The sequence below is a fragment of the Pan troglodytes genome, chromosome 13 (assembly GCF_028858775.2).
Source record: "Pan troglodytes isolate AG18354 chromosome 13, NHGRI_mPanTro3-v2.0_pri, whole genome shotgun sequence".
Lineage (NCBI taxonomy): Eukaryota > Metazoa > Chordata > Mammalia > Primates > Hominidae > Pan > Pan troglodytes.
In genome coordinates, this window is record NC_072411.2 from 63809610 (window position 1) to 63824293 (window position 14684).

At 34.7% G+C, this 14684-nt stretch overlaps 1 protein-coding gene across 19 annotated transcripts in view; it reads left to right on the forward strand.

Annotated features, from left to right (window-relative positions):
- The window catches only part of SLC4A10 (solute carrier family 4 member 10), a 363956-nt gene that overhangs the window by 141230 nt on the left and 208042 nt on the right, over positions 1 to 14684 (forward strand). For all 19 annotated transcript variants that reach the window (XM_063790514.1, XM_054679076.1, XM_063790518.1 and 16 more), the window contains one exon: positions 9251 to 9332. In XM_063790514.1, the coding sequence (XP_063646584.1) occupies positions 9251 to 9332 (82 nt within the window). The remainder of the gene's footprint in view (positions 1 to 9250; positions 9333 to 14684) is intronic.

A 14684-nucleotide genomic window follows, 5' to 3' on the forward strand; every position in this document is an offset into this window, starting at 1 on the left:
CTTTAACTAGTAGATGTTAGGCCCACTAGGAGAGATAGTATTCCTTAGGTCACAGCAACCGTCAGAATTATAACACTATATGTTGTGATGAACTTAATCCTGAACCAAAAGGAGCTCCAGCATTGGAGGACTTTCACCTCTGAAACTTTGAACCCTGAACCTGACCCTGGGCTATTTCATTTCAACAGACCAGAGCCTCCCTGACCTAACTGTGTGGTCCCTCAACTGGTCTTTCCATTTTGGATTGGTGGAGTTTTCCAAGTAAATTAAACACTATTCCTACATTAGAGGATTTTACCCTCCAATTCTTATTCTCAGTTCTATTTTTTCTTGTATGTATAAAGATGAAACAACACAATTGCTTTGCGTAAATAAATGAAACCTAATTTGGTTGGTTGGTATGCCAACACCCCAATTAGATACTTTAGAAAGGGACTTAAATGCTTCTTTAATAAAAATATGTAAGGAAAGAGAGAGCGATTTATTGGACTAACTTAGAAGAAATATATTTTATATGATTTACTTAATGCAGTAGATGAAACAGATTTAACTTGTATTATCATGAGATGGTATAGTCTATGTCATAGAATAAATATGAGTTTAAAAACCTAATTTCAAAGTAATATTCCAATAAATTTTACGGCACTATAATATATGTGGTGAAATTAAAAGTTAGGTTTGACTTATGCTTAGATTTCAATTCAGTTAGTATTTAAATTCTTGTAACACAGCAGTCTCTGAGCTGATACTCGTTTATATATTGCCCTATTTAAAGCAGTGTGATACAATTAGACCTGAAGCAGTTGAGTCTTTCATATTTGTATTGCACTTTAACTTCCATGGTAATGAACAAATGGAATGACTCTAGGGTAAATAATGGATGCATATGTTGAATTTTAGCATTAAATCTAAATGTTAATTTTCAATTTTCTTAATTTTGTAATTTAACATAAAAGTAATAAGATGAATAAGAAAACTAATAAGTTAAAATCTTGCATCCATTATTTAATGAAACAGTAGTGAAACATTATTAAATCTGAGTGTGAAAGTAATATGGTACGTGAGTTTTACAAGTTTGGAAAATTCATGTTTTAACATAGTGAAATGAGTAAAATCAACCTTTGTTTTCTATGAAGTATTTTAACGTTAATGAGAATTGAAAAGTTTGAAACCTTTGAAAATGAAAAATACTTAAAAAACTAGCTCTTAGGTCATGTTTATAAAATATATGTGTCCATATATTTTTACTGCTTCTTAAATTAATATTAGAAAATGTTTTATTTATATTAATGAAGATACTAACCCATAGATTGAGAGAGACCATACATTCCTTGAGTTATGAGAAAACTTCTTTGAAAGTGTTCCATACTTACATTTTATTAGTTATTCTTTGTCACTTCTTTTCACACATCCAGAAGTTTATTCTTATACACTCTTTTTTATTTTGGGCAGAAATTAAACTTTTTTGAATTAATCATTCTGTTGAGCAATTTTTTATGATCCTGAGTTTCTTCCCTACCATTTTCTACTCTACCCTTTATTTGGCAATATTTTTTTGAAAGATGTTTCTTACTCAAAGTCATGTACATAGGTTGCCATCTTAATTACATGTCCATTTCCACACAATTTGAAGCCATGGAGTTTTAGTCATTAAAATAAACATGACACATGTGTATAGGTCAGAGTCACAGCAAGAAACACATGGTCACTCAAAAGGGGTGATAAAGAAAGTTTAATGAACGGACTATTTATAAAGGTGTGGGCATATAAGAAATAAAAAATACGTATAAAGATGTGGGCAGGATAAAGGGAAATCAACTAGGGTTCATGAAATCTTGGAGACCTGCAACAACAGGAATCTAGTACTACCCCTAGGCCTAAAGGAATGAGGTGTGGGAGCAATTAATAAAAATTGGCAAGAGCTATAGCTATAAAGGAGTCATAGGACAAGAGCTTTGGTCTATGAGAGAGGAATGCAGCCACTGCCATACTATGGCCTAACAGGGGCTATGCCTCTCTTCTCCCACGGTCCAACCCTCTGGCATGGTCTCTTCATGGCTGAACTTAACCAGAAGGTGGAAGGCAAAGAATCTGGTGATGTAGTTTATAAAGAGAGAGCATGGGGAAAAGAGTGCTAAGCAGATTTATAAGGGTTAATAGAGGATATATAGTACATCATACTGTCGTAATAGCTAATAAAAAGGCAGAAATGGTGGTTGCTTTTTAAAAATGATATGATAAATAAAGCAGGGAGATACAACCTTATGAAGGGGAATTTGGACCGTCTGGCAGAATGGCAGATTCATCTAATCTTTGACATGGCAATCCCACTTCTAGGAATCTATCTCAAAAAATAAACTGGCAAAAATATAAAGTGATATATGTACAAGGTTATCCATTGCCAATAATTATAATAGTAAAAGAGTGGTGGCTATTCAAATGCCTGTCAATAGGAGACTGGTTGACTGAATTATGGCGCATCCATACCATGGAGTATTATACAGCTATAAAATGAATAAGAAGGATCTCTACATACTGTAAAATAATTTCCAGGATATATTGTTAAGTAAGAAAAGCAAGACACAAGAAAGTGTTTCTAGCATGCTATCTTTTTTTAAAGAAAGGAGAATATATTAACATATAAATATAATTGCTTAGATTATCAAGTGGTAATAGTGGAAGGCTAAATAAAAAGTGAATGAAAATGGAGGTTTATAGGGAGAGGAAAGGAACAGAGTAGAATGACAGGGTTAGAAGTAGTTGAAGAAAGAATTCAGAATTGAAAATAAACTGCTTTGTCCTCTATTCATTCTAGAATGCAAAAAGAATTACTAAAAGGCTTACAAAATGGATATAAAATATTTGAATTTTATAGCTCATGGCGTTATTGTTAGTTTTATTTTGTAAAACTGGGAAAAACATATTTTGTTCAGACCATGGGCAAGAGTTACAGTAAATCAGAATAATGTATTTTTTTAACATATTCATAAAGAGATTAATGATATTCACAAACAATTCCAGAAGAAATAGTTGATATTTTTATGTGAACATTGTAACAATGAAATGCGGTGGCCCATATTAGCTGCTCTTCCATGAGGAAATGCACTGGTTCAGATGTGAAAGTTGAGCTTTTTTTGCTATTGCTCTCTAATATTTGCTTAGTAAAATGTAACAATAAAAAAATTCTTCCGTTCCTAAACTTAGCACAACTGACACTTCTAAAATGGGAAAATGTTAACTTGAAAAGTAATGAATTATAGTTTGTTCATTTGATTAGAAGCCTATGTAAATGGACTTAAGGTGTGATTTCTGTCGGATTAGTTACTGTTACTCTGTTCCAGGGCAATAGTCTTTACCAGTGCTTTTCAACTTGCAAGTGGAAACCTATTAAGTCTTGAAATAAATTTAACAGTTAGTGATGAGTATTTTCAAATGGAGTAGAATACCATAGAGTAGAAAATATTGGGGTGCATTGTTAATAGTAAGTATTGGTTTGTGAAATTTTTGTTTTGTTTACACATATATAAGTATGTGACTATGTTGAGATATAAAATGTATTTCTCACTATGGGTCATGCCCAAAAAAATTTTAAAACACTGTCCTATATTACTTACCGGAATTGATTATCTTATAAATGTTTATCCAATGGGGCTGGGCGTGGTGGCTCACGCCTGTAATCTTAGCACTTTGGGAAGCCAAGATAGGCGGATCACCTGAGGTCAGGAGTTCAAGACCAGGTTGGCCAATGTGGCAAAACCCCGTTTCTACTAAAAATGGAAAAATTAGCCGGGCATGGTGGTGCATGCCTCTAAGCCCAGTTACTCAGGAGGCTGAGGCAGGAGAATTGGTTGAACCCAGGAACCCAGGAGGCAGAGGTTGCAGTGAGCTGAGATCATGCCACTGTACTCCAGCCTGAGTGACAGAGCAAGACTCAAAAAAAAAAAAAAAAAAAGTGTATCCTGATGGTGTACAAGGGTAGATTGTATTAAGGGGCAATGCAATATGTTTATGTGTTTTCTTCCTTACACAGTGCTAAAATTTGCTCCTAAATGAGCAAATACATGTGGAAATTAGGATGCATTAATGTGTTTGATGTTCAATAAATCTGGAGAGTAACTCAGTACAAAATGAAATAAAAATTTATCTTACTATGTGTTTGGGGTAACCAAAAGGCTGGCACCTGGTGCTGTATGTCCCTCTGCATTCCCTTCATCATACCCCATGTTTACTTGCTCTTGGTAACAAGGAGGAAGGGAAATGCTCTATTAAAAAGTTTTGAATAATATTGAAATGATCTTTCAAACTGTAACAAAAGTAGAGGACTTTTAGTACATGTATTAGTATTAATTTGTATCTTGGGATTTTTGTTTGCCTAAAAGAGTATACATTGGATTTTTCTGTGAAGCATCCAGTGAGTATTTAAAAGGCATACTGTATATGAAGCTTCAAAATGAGACACTTACATTGAATTACTTTCATATTCTAGCTTCTCATATTTTTCTTTCAAATAAATGTTACAATTCAGTCATTTTTACTTGCAACTTGTATAGGAATTAAATAATCAACGATTTCTTATTTAGATTCTACTGCTTCTTCTGTAAAATTTCACTCTCAGTATCTTTCCAACTATTTAATGGAATTGTGTTTTGGTTGAGGATAGCATAGGTGCCTTATATAAATAAAGAGAAAAATTATTTGTATAAATTAAAAATTGATTCAGGTTCTTGAAATAAAAATTAAACGTTTCACTGCTTAGGGGAAAACATCTTCTGGCCTTTTACACAAAGCTTTCCATTTTGCAGTTGTTTTTAAGAGACTGCCATTGTAAGACAGTGGAATAGTGCTTGTTTTGACCTTTGAACATGGATACATGACGTAGCTTTTGGCATTCTGCCTAACAGCACCTCAGAGGGCAGAGATTCATTCTAATGTGACATATATTTGACTATGTCTTGCAAAAATAAATTTGCTTTGTAAATATATCAATAACAGAGTCTTAATAGGCTTCAACTTGTATTTCTCTGGTTTGGGAAAATTATATATACCCCATTTTTAGGTTTTTTTTCTGTTGCTTTTATTGCTCTAACCAAGTCATTTTAAAAACTACTGAAGAGCAAAGCAATGGCTGTGAATCCTGTTTTATTTTCATTTTTAAAATTTTTTTTCCATTCATACATTTCTTTAACTCTGATTGCAAACACTTAGCCCTGAACTGTCTCAGCATATGTTGTCAGAAAGATACAAGACCACAGGCTAAAAAACATATCTTTCCACTATGTATTTTGCTATGTGTGATGCACAGGAGAGCTGACCTCCTTTGTTGAAATGTATCTATAATCCTTTACCTGAAAGTACTGATTTGTAAAACATGGAGGCAAAAATCTTTATCAAGGTTATGTTAAAGAATTAAGAAGCATATATATATATGTGTGTGTGTGTGTGTGTTTTATTTATATATATGTGTGTGTGTATATATATACACACATATATATATACACACACATATATATATACACATATATATATATTCAGGCTTTTTCACAGACATGAGCATTTTAAAACTTTATTTGGTATAAAACATAATGTGTGTTAGTTGTACTTATCCATACTTCAGACACCTGACTATAACTTCTTGTGTTTTAACACTGCTATTTATGCCATCCTCATAAGTAGTTAGGAAAACACTTAACCATATACCTCACACCTCATTTACCAGTTCAGTATCTAACTCCCTGAACTCCTTTCTAAGACAGCAGTAAACTGATCAGAAAAGCTAAGTGGAAACAGATTGTTAATGTCTAAGAATGGTGGAACTTGCTATACTCTACTCTTATGGGGGTTTTAATTGTTTTTAATGTGTTATCCAAAGGAAGCAGAAAATATTGTGATATTTTTCTCTTACAATCCTTTGCCTTGGTCATCTGAAATTAAAACTGGTGGGAATAGTTATCTGTTCTGATTATCCATAAAAAGGCCCTGATAATGTCAACTAAAATATCATTCTTGAAAAGGATTTGGAATTTTTATTCTTCTCAATGTCTCAACTTCTTCATTTACTTGCTCTGTTACCATTGGAAGATGATATCACCTCTCAGTTTGACCCCCAAAACAAGGCCACCTAGTAGAAGGTTCCTCACCTACAATTTTCTTTGTTTGTTCAGAATATCTCTGAATATATAACAACCCTTCCAATCTTCCCCCAAAACCTCAGAAAAAAGGAGTCCCTATCTTTAATGCTAGTAGCTTAGTCCTTAGATCAGAGTCATATTCTTTTTTAGCACCTGGGCTAGGGGGATTTTTTATTTACTTCTTTCCTAGCATCTTAGTCTCTTCTACATTGACACCTTTCCTTTAGCCTTCAGATAGGCAAAGGTCTAACTGATTTGAAAAGAAAACAAATACTCTGATTTTGAAGACTCCCCAATTATAATCATCTATTTTTCTTTCAATTATTCATTCTTGAACTGAGGAAATAGCCACAAGATGTGTTCAGAAACCCACTGGATCCACAGTGAGACAGATTTCAGCCGGAACTTCATTGACTACCTGACATCCATAAGTCCCTACTCTGGCTGGTGAGCCTGAGTGACATTTTCAGTCTGTTCGGAATAGTGTCAGTTCAGAGACAGTGTCCAGTTATTTTCCCCAAAGTCCGATTATTTCCTTTTCCCCAGTGCACACTCATCCTGGTAAAAGATGGTAGGTCTCTTTGGGGAAGGCTGTAAGAAAGACTACAAATTTTTGGCAATGTAGCAAGATCCTTTCTCTAGTGGATCTGGCCTCTCCTTCATTCAAGAGGTTCTGGGTCTGTAAATTGGCTCAAGTACGGACATTGATAGAAAGACCATGACTCTTCTTATGATTCAAGTTAGACTTGTTTACTGACCTAGAACCTGACCTTTTTTCTTCTACAGATCATATAAGAATTTAGTAGACTTCCCATCTATTTCACTTCTAGTGACACCTTGATCAACTAACCAATACCATAGGTCTCTGAATCAGACTATTCTGATTACTGTTTTTACTACTGTTTATATGGTAACTACACCCATCTTTAGTGATTATGTGCTGTCTTTTGGCCCCTGTCCTGCCTGGGATCTAATTATCCGATTCCATTTTAGGATTCCAGTTTGATGACAGCAGTTCCCTTGTAATACCTGACCCACAGAGGAAAGAGACCATAGAGCTCTTCAAGGATGCTAGGGTTCCTATCACAAATTCGTTTCCCATAGTCATGGTGAAAGATGCGTCTTCTGGACCCTCCTGGTATGGGCGAGCAGGCCTTAAATTATAAATCTACTCTAACATTTCAGTTTTCCTAAGCCTTTATATACTTTCCTCTACAGTGTAACAAAGCAGTTCTGGAATTTCAACTTCATTTAGTATAGCCCATTTTTTTGGTTCTTGTTTTAGCCGACTAACCAAACTGTTAGAGCCCTTTCTAACCCCTTGAGTGACGACATTAAATCTAGAATCTCTGCTTAGCGGGCCCGTATCAATAAAGTCAGCCTGAGCCAATGTTATATTCCTTCCATTGTTACCTCAACACCCTTAATATCCATTCCCACATATGTTTCCTGTATTTCTGTCTGTATAAATTGGAAACATCTTGCAGTTATTTGGAATGTAGCTCAACTCCTTGTGGGTCACATTTTGTACCTCACCTTTCAAGGCCTACTGGAACTTAAGTCTAGTCAAAGGTCTAAAAGCAAAGATATGCAGTGGGGGGTAAGCTAATGAGAATCAGCAGTGCTTTGCAAGGCAAGAACTATATCCTCTTTCCTCATTTCTTCATGATAGATCACCTGATTAGTTTTGCTTGATTAGATTTTGACTTTAGCATTTTCCTTATATGTTCCCCTCACAAGGTTACCAATGATCATGTAGTCCAAGTTCAACAACATTGGAAAATAATATTGCATCATTTTTAAAAATGTCTATATGTTGTTTGATATTATTGATTCTTCTTTCATTTCTCTTCTCCTTACTGTAATTCTTCATGTGCGCTATTTATAGGAATTCTCCAAGATTGAGACATTGAAATTTTTTTCCTCCCCCTCTCTCTGTTCTTTCCATGCTCTTAAATTAACAGTAATTTCTTTCTTTTCTGGATTCCCATGACTCTTGTATTCACTACTACATATTATGGCACTCTGTCAAAAGATTTCTTCCTTAATGGAAGAAAGGCAGGTCCCCAATGTCTGATGCTCCAATGTAGTTGCTGGATAGAAGAAAAAAATGTTTTTACATTTTAAATTTAATTTTTTAAAAAATTTCTTTTCAACATACGCTGGCTTTCAAAGAGGAAACAAAAACTTTTTTCTACTAGTCATATACTGGAATAGACAGGAATAGATCTTGGAAGCTTCATTCACCTTTAGTCTATCTTTTTATTTCACCTTTTGTGCTCAGTGTTCACTTTTAAGGTAATTTTTATAGAGGTGTGCACAACTAGATAAAAGTTGGAAATATAATAGTTTACATTTTATTTCTTTCAGAATTTTGTATTTTGTCTATTCCTGCATTGTCAAAATGGATTATACTCAGCCCCCCTGCCATTATTTTTTGAGTACCAAATTAGTGGCTGTATTATTTTGAGCATGTGTTTAGTACTCAGAAGACATAGTCTCTATTCACTCATTCTAAATTGGCAAAAATATAGAGAGACACAAGAAGGTTTAATGCACATGATCATAATTTACTGTTTAGTTTCAATAAAATGCATTATACTGAAGCAAAGTAATTAGAGTTGCCTTTTATCTAATAATTGCTACTAATTGCTTTCAAGAGATTAGATCCCCCAATCCCATTTTTAATGACAGTGGAATTATTTTACCCTGCCATAGCATTAGTGGTGTTAATACTAATGATTTTCATATTTTCCTTGCATAGTTCAAAATGTCATCTTGTTAACAAGAATTCTTTATCAAGGATAAAAATGCATTTTACTAAATTGATAGAATAACTATTTTTTTTTTGTTTTTCATCTCACTAACAAATGGTGCCAACTGGAATGTTTGACTGCCTCCAATGTTATAAAAAACCAGATGATATTTCTTCAAATATGTGGTCAAATTTATTTTACTCTTCTTTTTAAGCCAACACTTAATAATCAAATAGACTACTCATGAACAACTAGATTTAAATGACTGAATTAAAACTTGAAATATTAAATTATATCAAGGTTTGTTTTTTGAAATTGAGATAATATATGTGTTATCATTTAATCTTCCTTATCCTCATTTAACAGAGAAATGATGAAGAAGCAGTTGTGGATAGAGGTGGAACTCGTTCTATTCTCAAAACACACTTTGAGAAAGAAGATTTAGAAGGTAAGACCATTTTTCTTGGGATAGCTATTGGTGTGCTTTCCAAAAGTATTTCACAGATAAATGTAGTTTGTCACATTGTGAAGAATTGCAAAAGTTGGTATCAGAGTAATGGTAGCTTACTGGGGAGGGGTACATCTGATTGTTTTGGTACAGTTTGGAATGTCAATAGGCAGACCTGAAATCAATGAGAAGCATCAGTTCATCCAACAGACATTTATTGAACCCCTACTGTATTCCAAGCACTGTACTATGTGTCAATCTTTCAATAATCCTTGCTTCATGTAATTACAATCAATTGAGACATGATGACAGATCAGCATATCAAGTGCTGTGTGAGAGGTGAATGTAGGACAGGAGGGGGAGGGGCATCGAACTCAGCCTATGTTGTCAGAGGTATAGTCACCATTTTTGTGTGTTCTCTTTAATGGGAAGAAGGATGCCTAATTCAACAGGGAGGTAGTATGGCCCGGTGATTAACTGTATGGGTTCTGAAACCAGACTGCAGTGGATTCAAATACCAGTGCTGCCCCTTATTTGTCATAGGAACTTCAGCCAGTTAGTTACCTTTTCTGAACCTCAGGGTCCTGAACTATTAAAGCAAGGATAATAATGGAATATATTTCATAGTTTTTCTATGAGAATTAAGGGAAAATTACTTAGAATAGCACCTGGCCAAAGAGTTGTGTAAATATTGTCAATTATTGTTATACCAACATTTAGTGTACATACAGGATTAGCTAATTGTTACTAATGAGAAATTGTTACTAATGAGATACAAGGTATAGTATTTGTCATCTTTTGATTGAAAAGTAAAAGCAAGGTGATCTTAAGTACAAGTCATCAGAGAGAGCTCCCAATAAACCACTGAGTTGAGAGGTAAGGGTTTTTTCATTTTAAGCCTTGTAATGTAACCATTTATAGTACAATTAAATTAATTGCTCTTGGATCTTATCTTTAGTCACAACACTGACATAACAGGAGAATTACTATAATATTTAGAAACAACTCTCAACAACTATACCGACTCTTGCCTGACATTTTGCTTGTTGCACAAACATACTCAGATCTAAGAAGGTTATGCTTACTGGGGGGGCCTATTGATTTCCTATGCTATCCACATTCATTACATAAATTTAAGGGAGCAAAACCTTGAAAAATCTAGACTGGTAATGGATAACATAAAAATAATTTATCTTTGAGTTGGAAATGCCATTACATTTTTTAAAACAACATATTTACCTTCGTATTTATGTCATGCTATGACAAGCTATCCCTATATTTACTAAACACACACCAAGAAAACTAACAAAGGAAGATGGTAGCCTAGAAATATACTCAATTCCAAGAAAAAATCATCTTGATTTTAAAGATGGTGAATGGTCCTTTTTATTGGAAAATACTTAATAAAAAATAGCATTTACTAAGATCATTTTAATTGTTATACCTACATATATTACATATGCTTTGCTTGGCATAGTTAAGAAATACAGACAATGGTGTGCAATGCTTACTAAAAGAGATTTCTGATTGGTAGAGCACAACTGGATTAGCCAGATTTTGTTCTATTTACTGATTTCAATTATGGGTAATTGAATCCAATAAGCTAATAACAGTGATTAAGTCATTGGTGATTAAAATTAACTATAGAATGCAAATTAACATTGAATTTTACAATTTTGAAGGAAAACAGGAAAAAAATCTGGTTTATATTGACGTTCTAATATTTGTGTTACACACAGCCCATACTAAATAAACAATCTAGCATTTGAAGATGCTATCGAGGGTTCTGTTGTGATGCATGCAAAAATTTAATAGATCTACTAGTTGTTCTGGATCCATTAGCCAGAGTCAGGAAATAGTGAAAGAGTGAAGTGATGGGTATTGTAGTTCCGCAAGAATCAGCTGGCAGCAGAATATCACATGATTTTAAGTGGGAGAGCACCAAGGAGAAAGGTAGCATTATTGAGATAATGACTATGGTAATTTATCTTCTGTTTGATGTTACTATAACAGAATACCACAGGCTGGATAATTTATAAATAAAAGAAATTGATATCTAACAGCTCCAGAGACTGGGAAGTCCAAGATTGGGAGGTCCATATCTGGTGAGGACCTTTGTGCTGTATCATTCCCATGGTGGAGGATGGAAGGATGAGAGCAGGGAGTGAGATTGAACTCACAGTCTCAAGCCTTTTGATAATCCACATTAATCCATCCATTCCTGACAGTGGAGCTCTCATGACCTAAATACTTCCCATTAGGCCCCACCTCACAAATTGTTGCACCAGGGATTAAATTTCCAACACACGCCTTTTGGGAACACATTCAAATTGTAGTATCCTCCTTTTTTGCAATTTAAAGGAAAAGAACAAAACTCCAAAGAGCTTCTTTATTAAGGCAGTTAATACACAATAAATATTTTAAATACAATGGAGTTGGGAATTGCTATTACAGATAAACGCGTTTAAAAAAATAAACTCTTAAAATTTTACATTTGAAAATGAGTGTTTCTCAGGAGTTATGTGTATATATTTATTTAATGAAATTACTGGTGTAATGTAACATCCTGAGTACAGGTTGTAGAAATGCCAGATGTTTAAAAATATCTGTAAAGTCTCAGGTGCAATATATTTAATGGGAAATGATCCCCTGCTCAATAACAACAGGTTGGTATATTAGTTAATTTCTTCATATGTGTATTATACATTCTGCTAAATGATATATCAAATGTATAATTTTCTCTCTCTAAATCTGTTTACGTATATCTTGTACAATTTTATGTCTTTTCCTCCTATTAAAATAGAAAGAAAACTATCTTACTAGATTCTTCTATTAACCTCCTATTTTTGTAAATCATGCCGTCGGTACATTCTTTCAATCTGCCTCAGTGGTGTCTCTACTCATCTCCTCTCCCTTCCATTCCCACTGCCACTGCTCTACTTCCCTCTCTCTCCTATGTACTGTGGACTGAGTCTTTCCCATTATACAGCCTCCTTAATACTGCCAGAGTGTTCTTTCTAAGCCTACTTCTGTTTCCTGCAATAAAAACGGTGAAGGGTATTGAATCTCTGTAATTAGACAACTTCAGGATTCTGAGTAGAGCAAAAATTCTTGAGGTTAAGCAATTTCTGTTTTTGGCCTCCCACATCAATGTGAGATGAGTACTATCTAAGTATAAGATTATAAAATGGGAAATACATCAATACCCTTAAAATTATTTCTTCTACTTTCCCTTTAACACATGTCAGATAAAACGTAAGATGCCCAGATAAATTTGAATTTCAGGCAAATAATAAACAACTTTTTAGTATAGGTACATCCCATGCAATATTTTTATTTATTATTTTTTATTTGCTAAATCTGGAAACCTTAGTAGTGGATGTTACAGTGAACCACCAATATTCCCCTTTGAGGATTGAGGTATTTATTTCCTCAGTTGCCAGAGGTGTTGCCTGCTTGATGGCTTATACCTACGTTCCTCCCCAAGAATTACCTTCAGCTGAAAGGAGCTGCCTCTTGCCTATAGGAGCTGCCTCCCCTGTGGTTTTACTGAATGAGTACAACTCAATGAGTACATGACCCTGTAGTCAATGAAGGCTTACAAAAGCCTAGCCCCCTTGCCTCAATATGAGACAACTGTGAAGGGCTGTCCCAGCATCAGAGTTCCATGTGGAATCAGTTGAGACGTCTACTGCAATTGCACCATAATTTCAAGCTCTCCCTGTACCAAACAAATTCTGCTCCCCATAATCCTTCAGTGTTGTTATTGCTGACAGTTATCTTCAACAGACTCCCTCAACACATATCTCAGAATCTGTTTCCTAGGAAAGCCAATCCTCCAATTGATCATTTCCCTGTTCCCTGAATAGTACCGATAGACGTACTTGGTAGTTGGCAGGAGCACCACATTGGTTATTTAGCTTGTGGAGTTAAGAACTATTGTAGTGGCTTAGGGGACTCTAAACTACTTGATTTGAATATGATAGTATATGAAAATCAGTGTTGCATCTGAGGGAGAATGGCAGAGTTTCTTCTCAAGTTTCTGCCGCTTTTAAAGGCCTAAATTATGTGTCAGTGTGGCCACAACAGAAACTTGTCACATCCTAGACGATGATAATGGACTACTTCAAATTCACCCAACTGGTAGCACCAATTGCAGCTGCCATATCAGATGTAGGATCTTGGCTACAGCAGGATAACATGGCCTCAGGAACATGGTATGCAGCTACTGATCTGGAAAATATATTTTTCTCCCAATTACTATCAAAAAGGAGTACCAGGGGTAGTTACCATTCCTGTGGGAAGTACAACAGTACATATTTATAGTCTTGCTCCAGGGCTATGTTAACTCTCCTACCTTCTATCATAATAGAGTCCAAGAGGATTTGGATGAGTGAATGTTGTCCAGAACTTCACATTGTTTCACTATATTAACCGAATGACCAGGAAGTGGCAAGTATGTTGGAGGTCTTGGTAAGAGAGACACATTTCGGTGTCTGTTTCTCAGTGAATCTGATGAAAAAACAATATGAAAGAGAATGCCACTCTATACTGAGCCTTAAACTCCAGGGTGGATGCATGAAGAGGTGAGGCGAGTTTCTATAGGGACTCAGTGAAAATAACCCAGTGCCCCTTCAGTTACTCTTATTCACCTCAGTTCTCTCTTCATTGTTCACCTTTGTCCTGTCCAGTTTTTCTCAGAATGAATGATGGCACTTTTTAAAATTTAATGGATTTTTTTTTTCACATATGAACATTGTTGTATCTTCTGCAGGCATAAGGGTAAATTAATGAAGCCAGTTACTTAAATAATATGATCTATTAACTACTTAAATGATCATAAAGAGAAGAAAATTTAATAGCTAAAGGTGATGTGCTGTAATTTCAGCCATTTTGAATGCAGTGATCAATTACCAATCAAGGAGATACTATTAAACAATGGACTGTTTATCTTAATTATTTGAAAATATTTTTATGTAGATCAAATAGGAATAGCATAAGATTTACTATCTTAAACGTTAGCTGAAATTGGTGCTACTAGTTAGTCGAGTTTGAAATAGTCCAATCACCCTCTAGGATGTGGCAAGTTTCTGTTGTGGCCACACTGATGCATACTTTAGGTCTTTAAAAGCAGCAGAACTTGAGATGAAACTCTGCCATTCCCCCTCAGAGGCATACTGATTTTCATCAGTAATGCAAGTGTACAGTTCAGTAATGTTAAGTATATTCACATTGTTATTCAACCAATATCCAGAATTTTTTCATCTTGCAAAATTGAAACTTGCTATACAAACAATAACTCCCCTTTTCTTCTGCCCCCAATTCCTGTCAACAACCATTCTACCTTCTGTT